Consider the following 25476-nt stretch of genomic DNA (forward strand, 5'->3'; position numbering starts at 1 on the left):
ATCACGAAGTTTTTGTTAACGGAGGAAGTATGCAAAATAGACAGTCAGGCATGTGATCACTGCATGCAGGATCTGCACTACATGTACTAGATCTACATGACCGTACACAGCTACTATGTACACAGGCTGCACATGCATAGATCTACGCGGGCGTGGGGCTCTAGAGTAGGACTGTTTGCCGTTCTTGTTTTGGCGTTTTTGGCCACCGGTGTCGTGTCCGAGTGTTGCTGTATGTACAGGTACTTTCGTCCATGGATGCGCGCTTGTTCTCTGGCACGTCAAAATTGACAGAATTCCCCCAAAACTCTTCTGAAGGTCAATGGATCTCACAAAAGATCGATAGAATTCCCCTAAAATTCCCAAAATTTTCTCAACCTAGACAACAACCCAATGGTGCATGTGGTAAATGTTCCACTCGCCCTGCCTACTGCCTACTTCCTACTGCCCTGCCTACTGCCCTGCCTACTGCCCTGCCTACTGCCCTGCCTACTGCCCTGCCTACTGCCCCACCTACTGCCCTGCCTACTGCCCTGCCTACTGCCCTGCCTACTGCCCTGCCTACTGCCCCACCTACTGCCCTGCCTACTGCCCTGCCTACTGCCCTGCCTACTGCCCCACCTACTGCCCTGCCTACTGCCCCACCTACTGCCCCACCTACTGCCCCACCTACTGCCCTGCCTACTGCCCTGCCTACTGCCCCACCTACTGCCCTGCCTACTGCCCTGCCTACTGCCCTGCCTACTGCCCCACCTACTGCCCTGCCTACTGCCCTGCCTACAGCCCCACCTACTGCCCTGCCTACTGCCCTGCCTACTGCCCTGCCTACTGCCCCACCTACTGCCTGCCTACTGCCCTGCCTACGGCCCCACCTACTGCCCTGCATACTGCCCTGCCTACTGCCCCACCTACTGCCCTGCCTACTGCCCCACCTACTGCCCTGCCTACTGCCCTGCCTACTGCCCTGCCTACTGCCCTGCCTACTGCCCCACCTACTGCCCTGCCTACTGCCCTGCCTACTGCCCCACTTACTGCCCTGCCTACTGCCCTGCCTACTGCCCTGCCTACTGCCCTGCCTACTGCCCTGCCTACTGCCCCACCTACTGCCCCACCTACTGCCCCACCTACTGCCCCACCTACTGCCCTGCCTACTGCCCTGCCTACTGCCCTGCCTACTGCCCCACCTACTGCCCTGCCTACTGCCCCACCTACTGCCCCACCTACTGCCCCACCTACTGCCCCACCTACTGCCCCACCTACTGCCCCACCTACTGCCTACGGCATTTAAATACAAAAATAATGAATTAGTAGCAATTCAGGGTGAATGAATCTGGGTGAATATCCTTTCGTGGTCTCCCCAGGTCCCACTTCCGCCCACACTCAGGACTCTAAAGGCGACTTTAATAAGGCTTATTTGTATTGAAAACGACAAACCTTCAGATGTGAGAATGTTCACATAGACAGTGTACATGGTGCGTATGTATAGACAGTGTACATGGTGCGTATGTATAGACAGTGTACATGGTGCGTATGTATAGACAGTGTGCATGGTGTGTATGTATAGACAGTGTACATGGTGCGTATGTATAGACAGTGTACATGGTGCGTATGTATAGACAGTGTACATGGTGCGTATGTATAGACAGTGTACATGGTGCGTATGTATAGACAGTGTACATGGTGCGTATGTGTAGACAGTGTACATGGTGCGTATGTATAGACAGTGTACATGGTGTGTATGTATAGACAGTGTACATGGTGCGTATGTATAGACAGTGTACATGGTGCGTATGTATAGACAGTGTACATGGTGCGTATGTATAGAGAAGGCATCACAGAGACGACAGTGGTGGTGAGAGCAGGGCAGCTGGTCGGACCGTAAGTCTCGGAGTCAACACTGGGCAGCTGGTCTGACCGTAAGTCTCGGAGTCAACACTGGGCAGACGCATATTTTACAGTAAAACCTGGTTTAAGCGACCACCCGACGGTGCAAGCAAAAGGGGTGGTTAAAACCAGGTGGTCTTTAGAACTAGGTCCCGCAGTGTCGGTGGATAGAAAAACGGTTAAGAGCATGTGGTCGCTAAACACAGAGATCACTTACACCCGGGTTTTCTGTTATATGAAGAGTTCATAACCCCAAATAGTGTGCAACTGCATGCACAACCTCTATACAGTGATGTAAAGTTCTGCCGTCGCAGACCCCATAGCTGGAGTTGCACACTCTTGGGGGTTATGAACTCTTGGTTATTTTAACGGCTTGCTACTTGCCATCATTACCATCATCGAGCATGTAGCAACTACTAATTGGAGATAGAAGGTACAGTAGAGTGCTGCACTGTCAAGTTGTAACAAAATTCACATTCTCAGTCTCATTCAGTTGCCAATCTTCAGTTGCCTGTCGTATCGTCGCATCGTGTTTAAAGTGCACTTGCCTCTTGCAAGCATATACTGTGCAATAATCTTCACACCACAGTCTGGAACTACTGGAAGAATTGATTGGATGATTACGTACTGCCCTGTATAACTAAACAAGCAATTCGGAGACAGCAATTTTAATTTAACAATAAAGTTCACAAACTATAACCATTTATAACTGTTGCTTTTCACCGCATAAAAACTCGGGTGTTTGGGGACCAGAACATCGCTCTACTTCAACACAATGAGATATGGTCATAGAGTACTTACTGCTACAGCGTTCGATTGTCTGCGTTCCCATGCACACAGGCTGTGGGTGGATGTATTCATAGCCCTGATCACATGTCACTATACCGCTCTCGGATATGCTGCTGATATGATCATTAGATTGACGAGCACAAGCTAGATAGTGGAAGAACAACACCAACACGGACCATAAAAATGAGGGAGAAGGAAAGTAATTCGCACCAAAAAAAGACTTTTTTAATGCAATTAATAGTATAAGTGAAGCGGACGTTACAAAATGATGAATGAGAATACATGTATCTAAAATGGTTGATCCTAATCGATTTTCTTGAGACATTGGCTACTAGACAAGAGGTGTTTCTCGTGCGCTGGTAATAGCATCTACAACCGGACATGGACTGGCAGCGAGCAGTAGCGTGGGATTGTCGTTGGGTGCAGAGGACGGGATGGAAGCGGAGGAGGATGAGGAAGGTGAGAGCAGTGATGAAGAGAGTGAGTTGGACAACCAAGATGAAGATGACCGGACTGAAGGTGAGACCACAACGAAAGGGTCAGCCATTAAGAAACACCTCTTGTCTAGTAGCCAATGCCGCTCAGTATATGATGATTCATGCTTCACTGTTTTGTGTCGTGCTCGTAGGTTTCGTGAACTTAAGGTATTAGAAGCTGTTTTCATCCGTAAACACAATCCTAATCTATGCATTCAGAAAGAAAATGTCACAAAACTGAGACTCTTCACCTAGCATTCACACACGTATTCATTCGCATACACCTACACCTCACAGTTCCTCACTCTATCACATTCACCTGCTTCCACGCCTTCATTTCACTCACCTTTTGTAGTAGCTCACACCGTCAGAACACTCTCACATCTTTTCTTCTAATTTCTTTCGTCTTCTCTCCCACTTTAGTTTTTTTTTCACACCTCACCTTGTATACTTCCCACTATCCATTAACCTATAAGTAGTTTGTTTCTCCGTATAGCCTCTATTGTGAGACGATTTTCCCTGATGATAGTCTCAAGAAAATCGATTAGGAACAACCATTTTAGATACATGTATTCTCATTCATCATTTTGTAATGTCCGCTTCACTTATACTATTAATCGCATTAATAAAGTTATTGTCTCCTCGTCGCCTTTTCAAAAAAAGACTGGTAGGCAAAAAAATGTGTCGACTCATTTTTAGGCAGTAATGGAGAAAAGTAAAAGGAGAAAAGAAAACAAAAAGAAAAGGAAGCGACTGCCACTGTGGGCCAAAGGCTGGGTTTAAGCGAAAACGGTGAAGGCTAAACAGCTCTTCAGAGCGGGAGCAGGCCAGTACTCAGCAAAGTGCAATATGGACGAGACTCTTGTAGTGAAGTTGTGGACGAGGCTCTTGTAGTGAAGTTGTGTTGTGGCGTCGTGCAGTTAAACAGCAGCTAGGTGCAGCGAAAGCATACAGCGAATGGCAGCACGCAGTGTTGTGGCTTTGTGTAATAGTAGCTCTATGCGGCGAAAGCATCTACTGATAGACTCGCTCCAGCGCGGCGCAGCACAAGCAAGTAGACTAGAAAAACGAAAAAAAAGCGAACGAAAGCTCGACTTGGTTGGCGAACACCCACCCCCGGCCCTTTAGAAGCCGGTGTGGCGAGTTAAAACCAAAATTTGAAGGGTACACAACTATCCTCGCTGGGTGGCTGTCCGCCAACCAAGTGCCAACAAACTGCCTCTCGGGGACTTTTAAAACAGTGGCCAGTCGCGCCAAGCCTTCTCACGTCACCTCCGCCAGATAACGTAGCTGGAATTTAGTGCTGCGTTTCTGCAGTTTCTTCGCTGTTTTTCCTTACAACAGCCCAATGCTCGTGCCAAACCGTCCAGGCTGCTGGAAATGGCTCCTGTAGCTCCAACCTCCGCTGTGAGGGCCTCGACGTCCCAGCCCTTCTTCATACACTCCTGTTTGAGGTGGCGATAACGTGACAGCTTCTTCTCCCTGGACTGGATGATACGGTCTTCGATACACACCATGAGTTCAGCCAAATAACCTTTCTCAATTTCTTCGAGAAGAGAACTATGTCGGGACGACACGTGGTAGGTGCAATAAAGTGTGGGAATACTAGCCTCTCGTCCAGATCTGAAAGAAACTGCCAATCATGTGATCCTGACAAAAAACATCGCTCAGACCTTTCCGCTGAGGTAACTCGCCACGGGGGAGGTTTCGACCCGGTTTACAGAAGGCAATGTATGCACCATTAGTGGGAGTTTGCTCGGTATTTGACGACTTTTGCTTTGCTGATACTACTTCTGTCATGAATTTACTGATTTGTTTCAGGACGTTGTCATGGCGCCGAGAAGAAGAAGACGAAGAAGAAGGAGAAGAATGCGGTCAGTATCTCAGTATGAAAACCTTCTACTGTTTGAGTTGTGTTTGTCAAGTCAGGAAGTTAAGCAATCGCACCGCTTGTTAAGATTCTATGCATGGCAAGGCATCAGCTGGGCCCCAATGAAGAACTTTCTATAAAGAAACTCAAGCTGCCTGCCGATAAAAACAATGACTCTTGTAAGAACTAATTTCCGCTACATAGCAGGTACAGAACAAGTACTCGCAATAGCCAGGTCTAACATTAACTTTGAAATATCCACTCCTTGGCATGAGCCCAGTTCTGACATTAACTTTGAATTATACACTCCTTTGTATGGACCTTACTACTATTTAGTATTATACGCATTTCCTCGGCAGCGTCAACCAAGCAGTTATGCTTGATCCACACGTTCGCTTATGCTGGGCATTGAAACAGAGTAGATGTAGATATCTCCTAGAGAATGGGGCTCTACAAACCAATGATCAAAGTTAGTCACTTCTGTAACATAGAGTAACATGGAGCGTCATAAATTTGGTGTCATAGGGGGAAACGTCGTCGTTATTGTCTCCTCATATAGCATCATGGTCAATGGGTGGCCAGATTATTAGAATGTGTAATGCATGGACCTTATATAGGCAGAAATTGGTAAACAGAAATTGTTTGAAACAAGCAGCATGTGCAAATAACTGCATGTTCATAATTATCATCGTTAACACATGCCATACTTACTAAGTTCACACATCACGCCCAGAAGACCAACTTGAGGCGCGTTAGGATTTGTTCTGAGAACCCAAGCATTTACATTCTGGACGCATTTAGCTGTTTCCGCGGTGATGACCCTGGCGTTTTGCCTTTTGCAGATGAGCTGAGCTGTTAAATATTTGAATTTTACTCCCGTTGAAGTTTCTCTGATGATCACACCAGAGCAGTACCTGTGTCCGGTTAGCAGATTTTCACCTGCAAACAAACCGTACAAGTATTCAAATCTTCATAAGTTGTGGGAACGGAAAAGAGAAAAGTCTGACCACAAATGACTGTCAACATCAGGAAATGAACCAGGGAACCAGGCATCAGCTAGTATTCAGGCTCCAAAACAATTTACTGGAGCCTCAGTGAACCTTGTGCATATATTGCAGGGTTTGATCAATGCAATGTACAATTGCGTGCTCAAACTTACTAATACACACTGGCACCGATGTCAATGCCCCATTAGCTGTGCAGTTCTGTGTAAAATTTCCCAGCATCCAATAATTGCTGTTACAAGTGTATTGCACGGACTGTTGATAGATAACAGATGACTTGTCTTTGTGACCATTGGCAATTGCCGGTGTCCTGCAGGTGATGACTGGTACACAGAATCAAGAAGAGAACACACATAGTACGGATTAGAGAGTTGTACATTGCTGAGCACAGTGAAACATCATACCTAACACTGTTCCTAGAACAACAACACAATACACAATACAGGTACAGGTGGAATATGAAATGTTTTTTTTTGTAATTTTAAGTTGACATTTTTTTACACGGTGGATTAAGAACTACAGCCGACTCCATTTCTAGCGAACTAGGTCAAAGAGAATGTCGGGATAATAGTGAACCATCATCCATATCCCTGTGCAACTCATTCAAAATTGATCCTCGAAAGCGAGCAGTTGTCACTCCTTATCAGTTGAGCTTGAGTAGGCTGAGGAAGATTGTGCCCAAAAAGCACCACTTATATGCTGCTTTTGAGGTCAAACAATACCAGGTATACAAACTTACAGAGACGCATTGTTTCCAGCACGACAAACACCTTGTGAAGCTCCAGGTAGCAGTGTGAGTCTGAGTCGTTCATGGAGTTGTGCTCAACCGATGTTGAGAGCCAGTAGCTATTCACAACTCTCTCACCTCCAATAACTAGTCGCACGTCCCCATGAGGGACAACAATAAGAACTTAGAAGTTGAGACTTCATCAGTATTAGTTATGGAGTTGTGTTCCAACTAGGAACAAACACTTCTTGCCAATACTTAACACTTGACAGGCTCACCACTGCCATCCGGAGCCCAAAAGGAGTACGTCGCACCTTCCACTCGGCAAACCTTCAAAAAAGCACTACCTACTAAATACACAGTGTTTTGGGGGAATTCGCCGCTCATCAGTTGAGCTCGAGTACCCTGAGGAAGATTGTGAGTGAAAACCACATCTCTGCAACTCTGTAAGTTTGTATCCCTGGTGATGGTTTGGACTACAGAACTGCATATAAGTGGTGCTTTTCAGGCACAATGCCAAGCAGTTTTTAATCATGGCGTTTGAACTGAGTGTACAACCCGAACCAATGAATTATCCACTAGCCGTTGAAAAACTTGAAATACCGACAAAGGGCGATAAACCTGTCACTTACTATTACATGTGGGTACTTGCAAAACACCATTATGGTTGCATGTGGCTGATGCGGGTCCGTCCAGTCGGTAGCCAGTGTCACATGTAAATGTAGCCTTGTGTTGATACGGGATGATAGTCTTGTCACTTGTTCCATGGACAAGTGTTGGAACAGTGCAATTGATAACTGCGAGAAAACAGGGTGAAAGAAAAGGAGGTGAGAGTATACAAATAGTTGGTCCTCTTTTCTTCTTATAAATTAATCCTTGGCTCTTCACCCGAGTCTAATTGTTATTTTGAGTTATTGACCTAATGATGTCAACTTGGCCAAGGATGGCCTCCTTTTGCAAGATGGATACGCTGGCTCTGGCATCCAGTTCCCTCTCAAAGTCAGCAGTCGAGGGGGTTAATCCACCTAATGTCCCCCCCCCCTCCCACCCCGCAATCACTGCCATCTGTCGTCTTGATATTTCTGTATTTTTTCCACAGATTTTTGGCAGATGTTCCTATCCAGAGGAACACTCACCGTATTTTCCGGGGTATAAGCCACACTTTTTTTCGCTAAAAATCGGATCAAAACCGCCCCTGCGGCTTATACACCGAATATGCTTGCGCGAATGAATTTGTTTACATCAGTATGCATGCTGACGTCATGTGACATGTCATTCGACTCAGCTTCGCGCCTCTGTTGCTATCCCGGCACTTTTACTAGTTTAAGTGAGCGGGCCACACCATACGGTACGCGTATACGGGGACTCTATTTTGCGTACTGCATGCAAGTGCCGGTGTCAACACAGCAATACACCAACATCTCTGCAGCAACCTGTGGTGCACTAACACTTCATAATCTGATCTAACATGGTATTTAGCTCCATAACCATAATAAATTTGTAGAAAGGCCATTTGTCAATGAGTGTGAAAAATCTTGGTTTGTGGGTGCGGCTTATACTCCGAATACCAACGTTTAGTCAATATTTTGCCTCAAAAAGGGGGTGCGGCTTATACCACGGTGCGGCTTATACCCCGGAAAATACGGTACGTCCACAGGCAATGTTTTATCCTCTTTTTTTTTATAACAATGTCGGGTCTCTTTGTTCCAACTGGCGCTGCTGTTGAAATTGGCACTTATTTTTATTATTATTATTATTCTCATGATGGCATCATCGCCAATAATAGATAAGTTTATTAAAATGTGAGATGCTGTGAGTGTGGCTGCAGGTTATGCAGTTGGAAGGAACTTTATGTCAATTTACAAATATGGGAGAGGGTGAGCGCTGCAGGAGCAGATTGACCTAATCATCAGGGAGTAGATAAATTATCTTGTTTGAAAGCAGGTCAGAAGGGAACCCACTAATGATTGGAACAAGGAAATCGGTTCGGGATTATAACATTATAAATTACATATGGCCCAGTATCAGCGAGAATCGACCTTCGGGTGAAAATCATTTTTTTCAGTATAAGTCATTTTCTGCAACGGCAAAAAACTCTTGCTTCGCGCTCTGCACATTCAAACAAAAAATTAGTTCATCGCAACAATGAATGCTTTTGATCGTCTCAGTAGCAGGAGAGTTCACTCACGATGGCCTGCTAGCTGCCCTCCTGCTCTGCCAGAAGTCATTGGATTTCCTAGGCAGGAATCGTCGCGTCTGATAGAGAACGACGACAGTTTCCAGAAGATGTTTTCGTCGACGCGCAATTCCTATTGAGCGACGAGAATTTCAACTTACTTGATTTAGGCGCTCCGCCAAAGAAACTCTCTGCTGGCAAAAAGTACTTTCTGACATCTGAAAATCCTTGTAGGGCTCTTCTGAATTTAGTACAGCTCCGCTCAGGAGAAATACTCAACGAGGAGAAACTAGTGAGGCGACGGCAACAGAGGTAGACGAACTGAAACGCCCTGGATCAACTCGAGTCAGGACGAAAGAGCGCTGCCGCTAGTGACATGATCTGAATTTTCCCAGGCTCCCACACTGGACACCGTGGTGAACACCAAACCCCTTGGACGGGGCAAGAGCTGAACATTGATTGATGAGCTACGAACTCTCTGCGCTCAGTGCTGGAATCATGGCGCACTGACGCGCATGCAGCCAGTTCCCACAGAGCTCAAATTTCACAGAGGTGCAGCAGTGATGGACTACCTCTAAATCGTGTATGAGATGAAGTGTGGGGTGTTAGAATGTTGTGCCTGTGTCGTATTCCCTGTGGGGTGCACAGACTGGGACTCCAGGTGTAGTTGTAGCCACCCTCCCTCGGCCTCCTGTTCTGCACTTCTGTGGATTTTCAGCAGACTTGGGATGGCGTTCAAACAGTTTTCATTGGTATTCAGTGATGAGGATCAAGGCCATCCATGCTCTATGCCAGAGGTTGCCCGAGAGTTGTTTTACAACAAAACTGAATGGATGATTTATTACACTGTCCATTTTTTATTTATTTCACTGTAACACATACATGTAGTATTCCGATGTGAAAAACACTGTGATAAATTGTTGTTTTTCCTGATATGTACCTATGCTTGTTCGAGAAGCTTCTGGGTCATCAATATTGCTTTGTTTGGTCTAATACTTTGCCATGTGATCACTAGATACCTATAGATGACAACAGCAGAAAAAAGTCATTTTGTGAAAAATCACCCTAAGGTCCATTTCCGCAGATACTGGGCCATATACTTGTCGAACAATTAAACTTGGTTGCGTGATGGCTGCTTGCGGCCTTCGTGTTGTTCATAGCTCTATTAAAATTACTGCCTCCGGGTTATCGAAATTGCCGCAGTTTGACTAGTGACTTGTCACTTGTTACTGACAACTCCATAAGCTAAATAATACAAAACCTATCAGACAGGAATGATAGTCTGAAGTTTAGAGTAACGTTCCAGGACAGTTGGACTGAGCGTTTCACACGGAGATGAAGGCCTCGTCGTCGTCGAAAAATATCGTCCCACAAATTTTCCAGGTAGGTTGTAAGTTGGTCATGCCTCATCTCACACGCTTTGACTTTCTCCACACGACAAGAGCTGCTATGCTTGCCGTCTGCTAGCTCTGGATGATCTCTACTTCATCACTAACGCAGTAAGAATACTCGATCGTTGCGAGGTCGGTTGATTACCGTCGGCGGAATCACCTCGATCTTGAAATGAACTGTTTTTTTAGCCGTGGGATGCCCATTCATTTTACCTGTGTGGTCACTACTCATTCAGGTAATTGTACTATCAGGTCAAGCGCACACTGTTTTTCAGCATCACTGGTACAGTATCTGCACGTGCATCACTACCACTACAGTCTACAGTGCACACGCAGAGTTTACACTGCCCTTGCAGGTACTGAGTGTCTCAGCATTCCTTGCATGAATGCAAGAGCGATAAATTGTATCGCTCTTGCTTCCATTAGTTTGCTGACCTCTCGATGTTTATCCAAGCGCTGCTGCTTGTTTCACGAAGTCCTTCTCATCCCAGCTCTGGTAAAACAGTGGTGAGTTTTTGAGTGAATGGCCATAAGCGCGAGAAATGTGCAGGTTGCAACGCCTAACTGATCTCAGCGAGTCGAAAGTACCATCGCCGCGACGTCAGCGAAGAAATTGCGTTTAGTTCAGCATTTTCAGTTTCTAACAACAGAAAATAGAACTTTGCCATCAACCTACACTGATGACTTCCGTCTATGTCTGATTCCTTACCTGTGGTACGACTGCAGGTGAGTATATTATACCCCTTTTTTACCAAAATTCAAACTGTGACAATTTCGATGACGCGGAGGAAGTAATATCTCCCCGGAAATTACTTGTACCAGCACAAATCGAAATTTTATTAGAAATCCAGATTTACTTCTATGTGGAGACATCTTCACTTACTGTGTTACAGACACTTGCACATGAATTCACAATTATTGTATTTGCTCGTTCGAATTTATTTGTATTTTGTTTCTTTCAACTTTCACTATTCCCGAGTTGATCGCGTACGTGCGTGCTCCACTCTGCTGCAGTTAGAGGCAGCTGCTCTACATGCAGTCGAGTCGATTCTATTGTGTATCTGCATGCCTCCTTGATAATACCTGTCAAGCTCTAAATAATTGAATTAAATTCCTTCTCTCTTCTCTCTCGCTTCTTCTCTTCGATTGATTTATTTTCGCTTCTCTCAGTTATTTTTGTTTTGTTTGTACTTTGTACGCTATCGCTCTATCTGATTGATGCGATTCAGTTTATGGATGTCGTCACTCCTTGGGGCGCCGTGCCTGCACCTTTGGGGCGCAGTGCACCGGATGCGCAGTGACATCTACGATGTACGCCAGAGCTAGGCATCTTTTTGGCTGCATGTTTCCTTTTGCGCTGCCAGCTTTTCTGCTTGAACTAAGCTACATGTACGCGCGTCGCTCTTTGCTTTTCAGAACCCTTTGAGTTTCAGTTTTATTCCACCTTGGTAAAGAACAAGAACAAGTAATGGTTCGAAGGAAATCTTGTCTACCATGGCCACAGGGCCGCAACATACTGGTACAAATAGAAATCATCAGTTACTTAGGAAAATTTAAACTCGGATACTCAATCAGTAATAAATGTAAAAAAGAGAAGAAACACATGAGAACGAGTTATGCAGCAACTATCCACGACTGTAACAAGATGATAAACGGTCAGAAAGTGCGATAATAGGGCACACAACTGACAGGCTACTGAGACCTTCAGAGACCCGAGACCTAGCTCTAACACATCTCCAGTGCGCAAATCAACAGCCTTCCAACTTGGAAGGTTCATGGTTACGTAGGACCGAAGAGGGGAAGGTGACGGCAGCATGAACCTTCCAAGTTGGAAGGCTGTTGGTTTGCGCACTGGAGATGTGTTAGAGCTAGGTCTCGGGTCTCTGAAGGTCTCAGTAGCCTGTCAGTTTTGTGCCCTATTATTGAGCTTTCTGACCGTTTATCATCTTGTTACAGTCATGGATAGTTGCTGCATAACTCGTTGTCATGTGTTTCTTCTCTTTTTTACTGATGAAAAGGAAAATCTATACTTACTTCTACAAGCAGGTAGTGGGGACACTACTTTCATTGAATTACACACTGCGTTGGGAATGCCAAACATTCTATATCCGGTATGACAAGTGTAGGTCACAGCTTCCTTGTACACTATGTGTTGATTGTTAGCTGTAGCATGCGCAATTACTGGTACAGTGCAGTTCAGAACTGGTGAGTGAACAACAACACAGAGTAACACAAACTATCAAGGCAAACTCCATTGACTTTACTACGCTCTATGTAAGTTAAGGTAGCTGGAAAGGAAATTTTAAAACGTTTTGGCGGGAAAGATAACTTTTCTTGTTTTACTAGTATCTTGTGATTGTGATTGGTACAGGCAGGCACAGTGGTTTGGTCTAAGGCCATGATTGAGAAACGAGAGGTACCAGGTTCAAGTCCTGCTTGGAAGCGGAATGATTTTTTCCAACCATGCTGCGACCCACAGTTAATTGGGAACTCGTGGCCTGGCATGAGTAATACATGAATGTGGCAAATGGGATCGAGGCCTTTGGCCTCTGGTTGGGGGATCTGATCTATCCTCCCCCACCGGTTAGGAGCCGCATCTGACGCCTGATCATGGGGTGGCGTCCCACGGAAGCGAAAAGGTGGTTCTTGACCACGGAGTTGTACGACTTCTTGTTGTTGACCAGCCCGGTACGCGAACCCCGTCGATTTTGTTGTGGTTGGTAGAGCGGACCATTCACCCTTCACTTGCAGTGCACACTGCACACAATTCACCTATTCGGAAGTCGGCTTTCCCGGGACTGACTTGAGAAATTTATTCAGCTGTCGGCTTGAACAAGTCCGAAGTCGATCCAAGGTCGAATTTTGGAGGTACGCAGAAATTTTTTTTCGTCCAGTTGCAAGTTTTCGCATGGGCAAGTGGGCGAGAGTCAAAGGATTTCCCCCTTTTGAATGACAGTCAATGCATGAATAGACCAGTGTGGCATCAGACACGGGTCTTTAGCTGGCAACTACCAAAAAAGCAGCACTATACGAAGAATAATACAAAAATACCAGCCACTTTAGGACAGGGTCTGAAAAAGGGTTTGTTCGAAAAGCGGCCTCAAGTTCAGGTGTCATTACTTTCCCAATCGGAAGTCCTATATTACCACGTTTTGAGAGCAATTGAACCGACAAAGCACTGGACAAAGTACATGTGTTTTCGATGGTCACTAACACCCGGCAAACCCTAGCGGCAGATGCAGCACCAAGCGGTGGGGATTAGGGGAGAAATCTCACAAGCATTGGCAGAGATGCTGAGAAACCCCATTAGCTCTTCATCCGAGTCAATTCTCATAAGTTATCGGACGGCTCCATTCCCTTCTCGTCAAGGATAATACAGGAAGTGGCGCAAGCTCACACAACCTCTATGAGGAATAGCAGCACAAATTGCGAAGAGAACATTTTTAAACAAAGAACGAGAGAGCTTGGAAGCTCAGGGCCCTACGTTATGCTTTTTTGCCTAGCTCATCGTATATATAAGTACCAGTTAGAGTGCGGATGCAGTTTTAGGAGCTCCGCTCCTATCAGCCTTTCCGAGTCTGTAACTGTAACCTACAGGAGCTGTGACTTGTACTGCGGACTATGGCCACCAATGAGCATGTCGACCTGGCCCTTCTGACGTTCGACTGTCTACAAAACCTGGCCACCCGGACTGGCATCCCGAAAGCGGACTCCTTCTCACGGCCCGACCTGGTGGGAGCGCTCCGGAAGGAGGGGATTGGGTCCCACCCCATCCTGGAAGGTATGACCGGTATAGGACATGTCACGACTGCTTTGGCCGCATTGTCCTCGACAATAATGGACCTGAATAAAGAAATAGTGGCAATTAGGGTGGGAAGAGATGATGAAATTGCTTCCTTGAAGCTTGAAATTCAACAGCTGAGGCGGGAAATGGCTGACCTGCGAGATACTAGCGTACACACACAGCACGCCATGCCACACCAGTACAGCGACGTAGTACTAGGAACCGCCACACAAACTGCAAGTGCACGTGCGAGGCTCAGCACCACAACGGGCAGGTCTGTACAAACGTACGGTACACACGCCGGCAGTGGCAGCCTGCCAGGAGAAACGCGTGTGCAACAACCCAACACTACTACAAGTCGTAGTTCCAGCCCCGCAGCAGGCGTGCATGCATCCCGTAGGTCCAGCACTACTACAAGTCGTAGCTCCAGCCCCGCAGCAGGCCTGGATGCATCCCGTAGGTCCACCGATACTTAGGCTGTGTTTACATGAGAAATTTCAACCCGGGTCGAGTTCAGCCCGGGTTGAAAGTCTGTACGATAGACAAAAAAGGCGAGCGTTTACATGAAGACAGTTGACCCGGGTCAAATACTGATATGCCGCCAAAAGTCCACTTCTAGAGTCCTGTATGGTCACGTGAATCCGTTCGCGCGAAATTTGCATGTGCAGTCCTGTTCAAACCTGGCGCGAGATACGCACAGAAGTACGTTTGTACGATTTTCTTGACCCGGGTTGATTTCAACCCTCCCCTTGGGGGGAGGGTTGAAATCAACCCGGGGCGAAATTTCAACCCGGGTCAAGCGCAGTGCGTCATGTAAACGCGCCATTCACTTTGTGCACATGGGGGGTTGAAATCTGACCCGGGTCGAACTCAACCCGGGTTGAAACGCTTCATGTAAACACAGCCTGAACAACAAGTACATGAATGGCAGGAACACCAGGGCAGACGCACTCAAGCCGCCCAGAGACAAAGGCACGCGGCAGATACTAGTAGTCAGTCCCAGCTAGCTCAAAGCATAACAAGGTGGGTGGAAACATCCCGCTACACCAAGCCGGCTCGTGATAGCGAGCCGGCAGTAGACCTCACGGCATCACCCCGGGCCAAACGCAAAGTGTTTTACGTTGGCAACGTGCAGCCACACTGCTCCGCATCATCAATTGCTGAATGGTGCTCTGCCCGAGGAGTGCAGATTCAGGAAGGTGTCATATTTGCATCCAAGCACTTCAGAACTGCCTACGCACGGGTGACCGTCGAGGCAGCTGATGAGAACACAGTCGGTGACAAAGGGTTCTGGCCGGATGCTCTTTCGCACACGGTTAGGCCCTGGCGTTTTGCCGCGGACAGTTTTGACACCAGCAATGCCAACCAGGCAAACAACGTCCTCTCCTCAGGCTCAGCATGATGGCGCGACCACAGCTGAATCCACTGGCTCGGCCCTACTTCCCCCCTTGCCAGGGTAAACTGACCTTGCTTTCCGTAAATTGCCGCTCAATCGTTAACAAATCTGCCGAACTGTCTGTCATTGCTGATTTCAACAAACCTGATGTCATCTGTCTAAATGAAACATGGCTAAATCCAAGCATAGCGCTCACCATCTCCGGTTATACCACATTTCGTCGCGACCGACCACCTCATGATAACAAATCCGGTACGGCAACCAGAGGATATGGTGGAGTTGCGATTCTTGTCCGGCAAAATCGCTTCGGAAGAGTCCAAGTTCGCGACGACCTTGCTCGTCCGACCTGTGAATCCGTATGGGTTGAGCTTCACCCAATCTTAGGCTCCCCGACACCCATCCTCGTCTGCTGTACCTACCGTCCGCCCTCAGTCAAAACCACGGAAATAGACCACTTCTGTGATATGCTAGCTAGTGCTTTGGTAACCGTTCCCATGTCATCGTACCATGTCATAATGGCTGGGGACTTCAACAGTAAGCACAAACGGTGGTGCCCATCGGATTTAACGTGTCCTGCTGGGGCGGCACTTTTTCGCACCCTTACCTGCTTCGGTTTGGATCAGCTGGTGCAGAGTCCAACGCACACAACATCTTCCGGAACACAGTCATGTCTAGACCTTGTCTTCACAAACCAACCCCTGCTGGCGACGGACGTTCACACAGCTTGCGCTCTTGGCTCCTCGGACCATCTCATGGTTTCATGCCAGTTCGCCGTCTCATTGCCCTCGGACCCAGACCTGCCACTTCCTTCTCGCAAACCGTTCCCATATCGCTTCCGTCGAGTTCCCTCTCAGTGCTGGGACTCTATGAACGCTGATTTCTCCTGCCACGACTGGTCGTTTCTGCAACCAGAAGGCTCTCCAACTGTTGACGCCGCGGTAGATCACTTTGCAGCCGTCCTTGAACGAGGGTTCCAACAGCACCTCTCTAACTTTGCTATCGGCTACAACAACCGGAAACATTCCAACCCAACATCCTCGACATCTAGTCCCCCATGGGTGACACGGTCCCTCGTATCTGAAGTGAAGCGCAAGCGTGATCTTTTCAGCATCTACAAGAAATTCCCAACGCCGGTTAACCGGGAGGCTTACCGAGTTCAACGCAACTTTGTCAAGCACCTTTCTCGTACCTCACACCGCTCCTTTCTAAACTCTCTTTCTGCAACACTCTCCTCCCCCGATCGCCCATCACTCCACCAATTCATTCGCAACCAGTGCCACGGGACCTCCCGCGCGCCAATCCAGTACCTGACGGACTCCAATGGCAACCGCCAGCACAATGTGAAGGCGATTGCAGACACACTGAACAAGCAGTTTGTTTCATCCGGCATTCCGGAGGATCCGAATTGGGACATTCCATCGCTGTCCCCAGCCCCTGAACTTAGCGCACCACTCACACGCGTCGTTACCACGACTGCTACCGTCTGTAAGCACCTCAAACTCCTGAAGAATTGTAAGTCCCCTGGCGAAGATGGCATACCCAATGAGGTTCTCAAATGGCTTGCGCCATCTCTGTCCTATCCCTTGTGCCTGCTCTTTAACATGTCATATCGTACAGGAGTATTTCCGTCCGTCTGGAAATCTGCTGTTATCGTCCCGATCTATAAGAAAGGCCAACGCTCTCAGGCTGGCAACTACAGACCAATCTCTCTCCTTCCCGCTGTGTCAAAGGTCTGTGAACGTATTTTCTTTGAGTCTCTGTACTGCCACGTCACCCCAGCGCTTTCACCATCTCAATCCGGTTTCTGCCGTGGAGACTCCACAACTTTCCAACTAACACGTCTAGTACAAGACATCTACACCCAGCGGAACCTCAGGCGGCATGTTGGCATCGTGTTCTTTGACCTAGCGAAAGCTTTCGACACCGTCTGGCATCGTGGTCTGCTTGCAAAGCTAGAGTCCGTCTTCTTGGTACATGGTCCAGCCCTGCAATGGCTCTCATCCTATCTTTCCTGCCGCCACCAGACTGTCAGAGTATCTACCTCCCTATCAGACCCATTACTAGTCGTGTCTGGGGTACCCCAGGGGTCCATACTTGGGCCGCTCCTATTTCTACTGTACGTTAATGACTTGCCAGCCCTTGTACCAAATGTAAGTCTTTTTGCTGACGACACTGCTCTGATGTGCTCCGACAGCTCGGCAGACAACCTCACGGCCTCCATGCAGTCCGGGGTCAACGCTACAGTAACATGGATGGAAACCTGGAAACTGAAGCCTAACCTCGCCAAAACCGAGGCCATGTTCTTCTCTCCCTCGCCCCCCACTCAGCTTCTGTATTTTCCTGGTCTAAATAGTACACCTATTAAAGTTGTTAACGAGCACAAGCACCTGGGCGTTATTCTCGACCGCCAACTCTCCTGGTCTCCACAAGTCCAGTCTGTGTGCAAGCGTGCGAGTGCGTGCTTAGGTATGCTACAACCCCACTGCCAACACTTGAATGATAACTGCAGAAAATTGTTCTTTAAGTCGTACATTTTGCCTATATTTGACTATTGCGATATAGCTTGGTGCGGGTTGTCTCAGACTTTACTCCACAGACTGGAAGTACATCAACGCTTGCTTCTGAAAATTCTGTTTCGAAAAGACCAAACATTTGCCTCCCTTTGTCTTTATAAACTTGCTTCCACGCACCCTCTTCTTGCCCGACATCAGCAGCATCTTTGTATCCTTGTGCAAAAAATCTTCCTAGCCCAAGTCCCGAAACATATTGCCAAGTACAACTGGTTTGTTACCACTAGACCAACACGCAATGCCTTATCACTGCCCCGAGCTAGTTCCTCTCTGTTTTTGAAATCCCCTTTCTTCTCAGCATACTCCCTTTGGTCTAACCTGCCTACTAGCATTAAGACATGCCAGGATATCAGGAAATTCAAAGTCCAGCTTTCCACACTGTCTCATCCGAAGTGATCCCATGTATTACTAATGTGCCTCCCTTTCTTTTTCTCTCCCTATCTCCTTTCCCTCTCTGACAGCATCTTTCTTTTTCTCCCTTTTAGCTTGCCGTGGTTGGCTATCACCTGACCTCTCATGTTTATTGGCAGTCTTCGGACGGGCCAGGAGATGTTGAATAAATAAATAAATAAATGTTATTAGAACTGATGGAAATGGTTTTTTTCCGTTGATTGGCCACATCATTGTATTGCAAAAACGTTTTAATCAGTTTGAACATTATCCGCAATAAATTCTGCAAAGACTTTTGCCTTGCTCCTTCTTTTCTTTTCATCTCCTTTAATACTGTAAATCAACACATATTGGCAGGTGAGAAACTTTGGCCAATCTCGAAACTTTTCGCCCACATGAAACTTTGGCCGATTGGAGTTTTCAAAAAGAAATTGTTCGGTATATTTTGCTCTCACATGCATCCATTGCTCAATCATGCATCATTTGCCTCTATGGCAAGCATTGGCCTGCGATTTACTTTGGCTGGTTGGTACCAAGCGGCAAAATCAGCGAAATTAAATCCCCAGCGAAAATTAGTTGATTTTAATACAGTAATCGGATTTTTGGCCTTTTGTAGTAAAACATTGACCTGCTGAGCCAATGAGGAAGCCAAATGCATGGTTGTCTGTGGAGCACATTACATAACTTTACTGTCTCCTAAAATACGAAAAAAGAGGCTGCAGATTTAGTTTTTCTGCGCGTCGACGGGATGTCTGTCCTGACGTTTCCTGGGACCGGCGCTGACTCTGCCAATCACGGGCGTTCTGGACTCGACGGGATGTCTGTCCTAACGTTTCCTGGGACCGGTGGTGACTCTGCCGATCACGGGCGTTCTGGACTCGACGGGATGTCTGTCCTGACGTTTCCTGGGACCGGCACGGACTCTGCCGATCACGGGCGTTGTGGAGTCGACGGAATCTCTCTTCCAACGTTTCCTGTGACCGGCGCTGAATCGCTCGTTCACGCTTATTTTGGAGACGACGAGATCAGTTCCAAAGTATGTTTTTGCTGACGCATCCTATCACCTATTCGGCGTCTATTCTAATTTAATTTCCTCCTCGTCTCCCTATTTCTTTCCAAATTTCCCTCTACATCAGGGAGTCGTATACATAATGCGACGAATATTGGTACGGTACGGGACAGATATGGGAGCCAGCAAATATTGTGGACAGCTGTTATGTACAATCCTGTAGAGCCTTTGTAGTCACAGATACGGGACAGATACGGGACAGATACGGGATAGCTCCAGGCGTGACACAAATAAACAAACAAACAAACACCAAATTAAAGCTGTGTGGACCCTGGCTAGCGCCATACGTTACTGAAGTAACGTCTTGAAGTAACGTCTTCTGCATAGCTACGGGAATAATTGTAAATTTCACTCAGGCAGCGGTTGTTCTTGGGGTTATTTCTCGAACTTAGGTTCTCAATTTTGTTTCAGTGTTTCGACGATTCCTGATGAGTGTTAAACCAAAACTTGTTTAAGAGTTGGCCAATGCATTTGTCGATGTCACCAGCAGTGATCACCGCCGCTCAATATTGGGCACATTCACGGATGCTGATCTTACAGCTAAGCAGCCCAGCTAGAGGTTTACTTCTGAATGCTCTTCTTGTCTTTTTTCTTTGGCTTTCTTGCCTGCATCTCTTTCCCTCGCTAGCTTAGCTGAGAGTTTTGTGCATCTATTTAATGCTAGAAGAGAAAACATGCTTGGAATGCTGTCCATAGTTGTCTTCTTGGATATAGTCACACAATGCCCAAAGTGCCCAGAATGGAAGATTTTGCAACTTAATTTCAAATGTTGGCGTCTAGCTTAACTGCTTCAGCTCCCATTTGCAGGAATTGTTTTTAAGGTCATAATTATAAAGACTGACGACTGTAGTCCAGGTCCAAAACATTACCCGTTGGACGACTGCTGGTAAGAAAACAGGCAGTTTTATATCAAAAGTAAAATTTCGAAAATTGTAATGACACGAATGAAGTAGATGTGATCCCAGAAGCTATGTAAAAGAAGTTACTTCAGTAATGTCTGGCGCTAGCCAGGGTCCACACACCTTTAATTCCGTGTTTGTGTGTTTGTGCAGTCGGCATGCCTCGTACCTCTAACGTACCGTATCATTAAAGACAGCTGGCCATAATATTCAAATAGAACTGTCAAATGAGCCACCCCCTGATTTAGGTACCATTGCCTTTGGGTTATCCGTCATAATAATAATAATAATAATAAATGCAAGATCATAACATGAAGCAACTTGGACGAATGAGTATGTATGAGAAGTGTATCGGGGGAATGCATGCAGGGTGATAGTGTGAGTTCGAATACCTGTTTATGTCTAAAAAAAATAGGAGAAATGAAAAATGTATAAGATCCCTATACTTTTTTGCCTAGGTTATCAAGGTGGTAGACGGTGTCGAGTTACCCTCGAATGCAAAGGGAAAGTTTATTTCTTTCGCTAAGGGCCCTACCCTATCCTTTTTTGCCTAGCTCATCATGCATGTAAATTTGAACAGATGGAAACCTTTTGCAATACAATGATGTTGCCGATAAGTTTGTTGTGGTATGGTTGGGCATTGTAGCCGTCACGGTCGACGTAAAACACAATAAGACCGCGACAAAGTTCGGGCCAAAGAGAAAGACCAATCAAATCTAATAACATGCATGATGACCTAGCCAAAAACGTATAGCGTAGGGCCATTCGAATCCCAGGTAATGTCCTTCAAAAATTGTAGAAATGACAAAATAATCGCGGTCAGAAAGATACTAATTTCTCTTCATTAGTATCTTTCTGGATTGTTTTTCATTAGTACAACGTAGCTTCCTGAGGAGTGTTGTGCGAAAACTAGTTCGGAGTAAGATTTTTTGTTCATCATTTCTTCCACATCACATTTTGTCTTTCTTCCATGTTCTTCACTGCCTTCGTATCCACTCATGTTTTTAATACAATAAAAGCCTTTGTGAAATGTCGATTCAGCTCGTTCTGTTGATCGCAATTCTAAAAATATTTTTAATAATAATATTTGAAACTCAGATGTTGAGCCATAAATAAATGTAGAAGAGAAAAGGAATGTCGAATGTCTCAGTAGTCTGTCAGTTTTGTGCCTAGTTATTGCACTTTCTGACTGATCATGTTACAGTGATGGAGAGTTACTCTTAACTCGTATCCATATTTCCTTTTCTCTTCTATAATAATAATAATAATTTGAAACTCGGATGTTGAGCCACAAATAAATGTAGAAAGGATATTGCACTTTCTGACTGTATAAAGTATCATGTTACAGTGATGGAGAGTTACTCTTAACTCGCATCCATAATGTCTTTTTCCTTTCTACAATAATAATAAAAATACAAGAAACTACCTCTCCTCCTCCATGCGCTCTAAAGCCGACCATTGCTACCCTCGGTAGTCATTTTAATACAATAAAAGCCTTTGTGAAATGTCGATTCAGCTCGTTCTGTTGATCGCAATTCTAAAAATAATTATAATAATAATAATAATTTGAAACTCGGATGTTGAGCTATAAATAAATGTAGAAAGGATATTTCACTTTCTGATTGTATTAAGTATCATGTTACAGTGATGGAGAGTTACTCTTAACTCGTATCCATAATGTCTTTTTCCTTTCTACAATAATAATAATAAGAAGAAGAAACTACCTCTCCTCCTCCATGCGCTCTAAAGCCGACCATTGCTACTCTCGGTAGCCATTACATACACCAATAACGAAAATCAACAGCCGAAACTTACCGTTCAACAGTTTATTAATAATAATAATAATAATAATTCAAAACTCGGGTATTGAGCCAACAACTAGGCACAAAACTGACAGAGTACTGAGACATCCGACGTCCTGAAACCTAGCTTCAACACATCTCCATAGCGCTAACCGACAGCCTTCCACCTTGGAAGGTTCAAGGTTATGGAAGGAATAAAGAGGGGAAGGCAAGCGCAACAAAAACGAGCACAAGCTACAGTCCCAACGGAACAAAGAATGTCGATTGTTATATGATTGTTTGCCTTCCGAAAACGTTCGGATACTTTGACAAGTGCCTTATTTTGACTGGATGTGTGTTTGCGTGGATACTTACGACCCAACAAGTACCTTCGTTATTAAAGTATTATCCGCCTCCGACCTCTTGTAAAAAATAATCATTTAAGAGCTTACAATAATACTAAAAAGGACACACTTCAGGCTCATTACAAACATCTTGAAAGTTTTTGTCTTGACAAGTATACTTTCAAGCCTTCTCGTGAAATACAGGCAAGGGAAAAGGAACAGGAACAGTGGATTAAATACAGTAAGAAAGTGGTAAAACAGCGCAAAAAAAGAAGATAGCTAAAGTAAACAGCGAAAATTGCAATAATGACACAAAGGTGCAAGTGCGAGAAAACTCAATAAGCGTGTTATGTAGTGCGACAACAAGAGACAACCACTGGACATACATGTAACTAACGAGGTTTTGACGACCTACCTAACAGCCTAAGTGTGAATTTGATTTGTTTCTGCTTGCAAAGGCTAGGTTTCTTTCTGTGGATGCGCTGTTTTACCACCTTCTTACTGTATTTGATCCACTGTTCCTGTTCCTTTTCCCTTGCCTGTATTTCACCTGACGAGAAGGCTTGAAAGTATACATGTGAAGACAAAAAACTTTCAAGATGTTTGTAATGAGCCTGAAGTGTTTCCTTTTTATGAGTATTATCGCATTTTTGTCTCAGAGGAAACTGTTTACTTATAAAGAGCTTACGTGGAGATAAAAATGTAACTAACGCAATAAATAGAGTAAGCTTCTCACTCAGTACAAACACCATTAGAAACACTTGTTTTCATGTAGAGTATCTTGTTCCTTGAATGTTTTCGTGGCCATCTCATCAGAAGGATTACTGGCAAATCAAAAATAATTCTAAACTCAATATATATATATATATATACGCACAATGCAAGTAATAATTTAGACCCTATCTAGCGTGAGAAGTGAGAATCGAAATAAATAAAAACATCAATCAACGATATCAGGTGACAACAGATGAGATAAATTCACCACGGGATAGAAAGTAACTATGCAACCAAAAACGAGAACCACTGATCTAAATTCACAAACAACTTCAACGTAAAAAAAATCTTTTTCTGCCTACACAAGATCGGTTTGGTGGTAAAGATGTAGATAGACTCCAACACACTAAATTCTAAATTATTACTTGCATTGTGCGTATATATATATATATATTGAGTTTAGAATTAGTTTTGATTTGCCAGTAATTCTTCTGATGAGATGGCCACGAAAACATTCAAGGAACAAGATACTCTACAGGAAAACAAGTGTTTCTAATGGTGTTTGTACTGAGTGAGAAGCTTACTCTATTTATTGCGTTAATAATAATAATCTAAAAAACTCTTCCTCTCCTCTCCTCCATGCGCTCTCACAGCCGACTCACTGCTACCCTCGGTAGCCATTACACACACCAACAGCCATATAATAATAATAATTGCAGAAAAAACAATCAAGTACGCTCCCCTTTGCCAAGAGCTGCGCCGTATCTGGCATGTGGATGATGTCCGCGTTGTGCCCCTGGTTGTTGGGGCGCTTGGTGGACTGACTGGTGCGTCCCTGTCACACTTTGTGTTGGCATTGCCAGGCACTCTGCGCATTGAAAGGGCTCAGCAATGTGCTATCCTGAGCACGCTGAACATCGTCAAGTCGGTTCTTGGCATTCGGCATTAGGCTCCTCATGTTATGGGTAGAGCTAGTCCGTATTAACCTCCAATACCGCAGTATGTCCGGCATTCGTCTCTTCCTTTATTTCTACAGGTCTATTCCTGTACTGGTAGTCCATTTTTGTGATCACTCTTTTTGTATACAAATATGTCCTGGCCTCCTCCAGCGTTGTGCTTATTTCTGTTCGTCTCTCAGTTTCTGCCTTGGCTTTCAATATTATTTTTTTTGCTTTGGTTTTTACAATCCTTTTTGCTTCGGTCTTCATTGCATTGGCCATTTATCTTTTTTTTTTCTTCTCTCATTACCCTTGGTCTCTTTTGGCCCGGTGATGGGGTTCTTACATCATGTCATGACAACGTGAGTGAAATAAAGCCAACCCCATAATAATCTCGGGTATTGAGCCAACAATAAATGTAGAAAGGAAAAGGACATTATTGTTGTGAAACCACAAGTTCTCGATAGTAGGGAGGTTCTGCTATACGTGAAACGTAGAGAAATCACGTAGAGAGCAGGTGTCTGGGTTAGAGTCTACGGCTTCGCGTGTTTTGGCTCCAGATTTCTACGCGGAGATGGGGTTCTCTACGTTGTGGCACACGCAGAGAAAATGCGTACGGATTTGCTGGGTATCGATCAACTGCATGCAGAAAACTGCCAAATATGGAAGGGGAAATTCCCAGTACACATTCCACGTGACTTCTCTAGGTGAAACGTAGAGCAGAACAGCATTTCTTTACGTTACGGGAACGCGAAGAAAGTTCGCGTGATTCTTTGCGTCGCGTTCCCAAAACGTAGAGCAGAACCTCCCTAGTGAAAGGCCTTCTCGCTTGTGACATTGTGTTCGTTCCAATGCAGTTGTATTCCGACTCCGCCGTACCGTTGATGTTTACGACGTAGTATACGCTACATGCGCTATGTGCGGTTTGCTGAGTGCGCTGTAGTTGTATGTTGTATGTGTATGCTTTTCTCATATACGCTGTCATTTTCACGCTATAACTACCTGGTGGTTTTAGTGTTAGTCATTCAGTTAGTTCAGTTGTTTCAGTTGTTCATACATTCATTGTTCATTGGTACTAGTCGATGGAAGTGAGATATACTGTTGAGAATAAATAGTTGTCCTCGTGCCGTGTGGGGTCGTTCGTTCCTGATACTTTAGAGAACCAGAGGGTTCACAACATTTGGCGACCACGCCAGGATACGAAGCGAGCATGGCACAGGAACTATGGATCATTGAAGCCAGCTTTATCGCCAACGGAATTCGGTATGGATTTGAAG

General features: G+C 45.5%; 1 protein-coding gene across 1 annotated transcript; it reads left to right on the forward strand.

Moving 5' to 3' along the window:
- The first annotated feature begins 406 nt into the window (after positions 1-406).
- Positions 407-1285, forward strand: LOC135813131 (adhesive plaque matrix protein-like). Its single transcript, XM_065326349.1, has one exon. The coding sequence runs from the start codon at positions 407-409 to the stop codon at positions 1283-1285; it is 879 nt and encodes a 292-aa protein (XP_065182421.1).
- Positions 1286-25476: the final 24191 nt, after the last annotated feature.

Source organism: Sycon ciliatum, chromosome 3 (genome assembly GCF_964019385.1).
Source record: "Sycon ciliatum chromosome 3, ocSycCili1.1, whole genome shotgun sequence".
Lineage (NCBI taxonomy): Eukaryota > Metazoa > Porifera > Calcarea > Leucosolenida > Sycettidae > Sycon > Sycon ciliatum.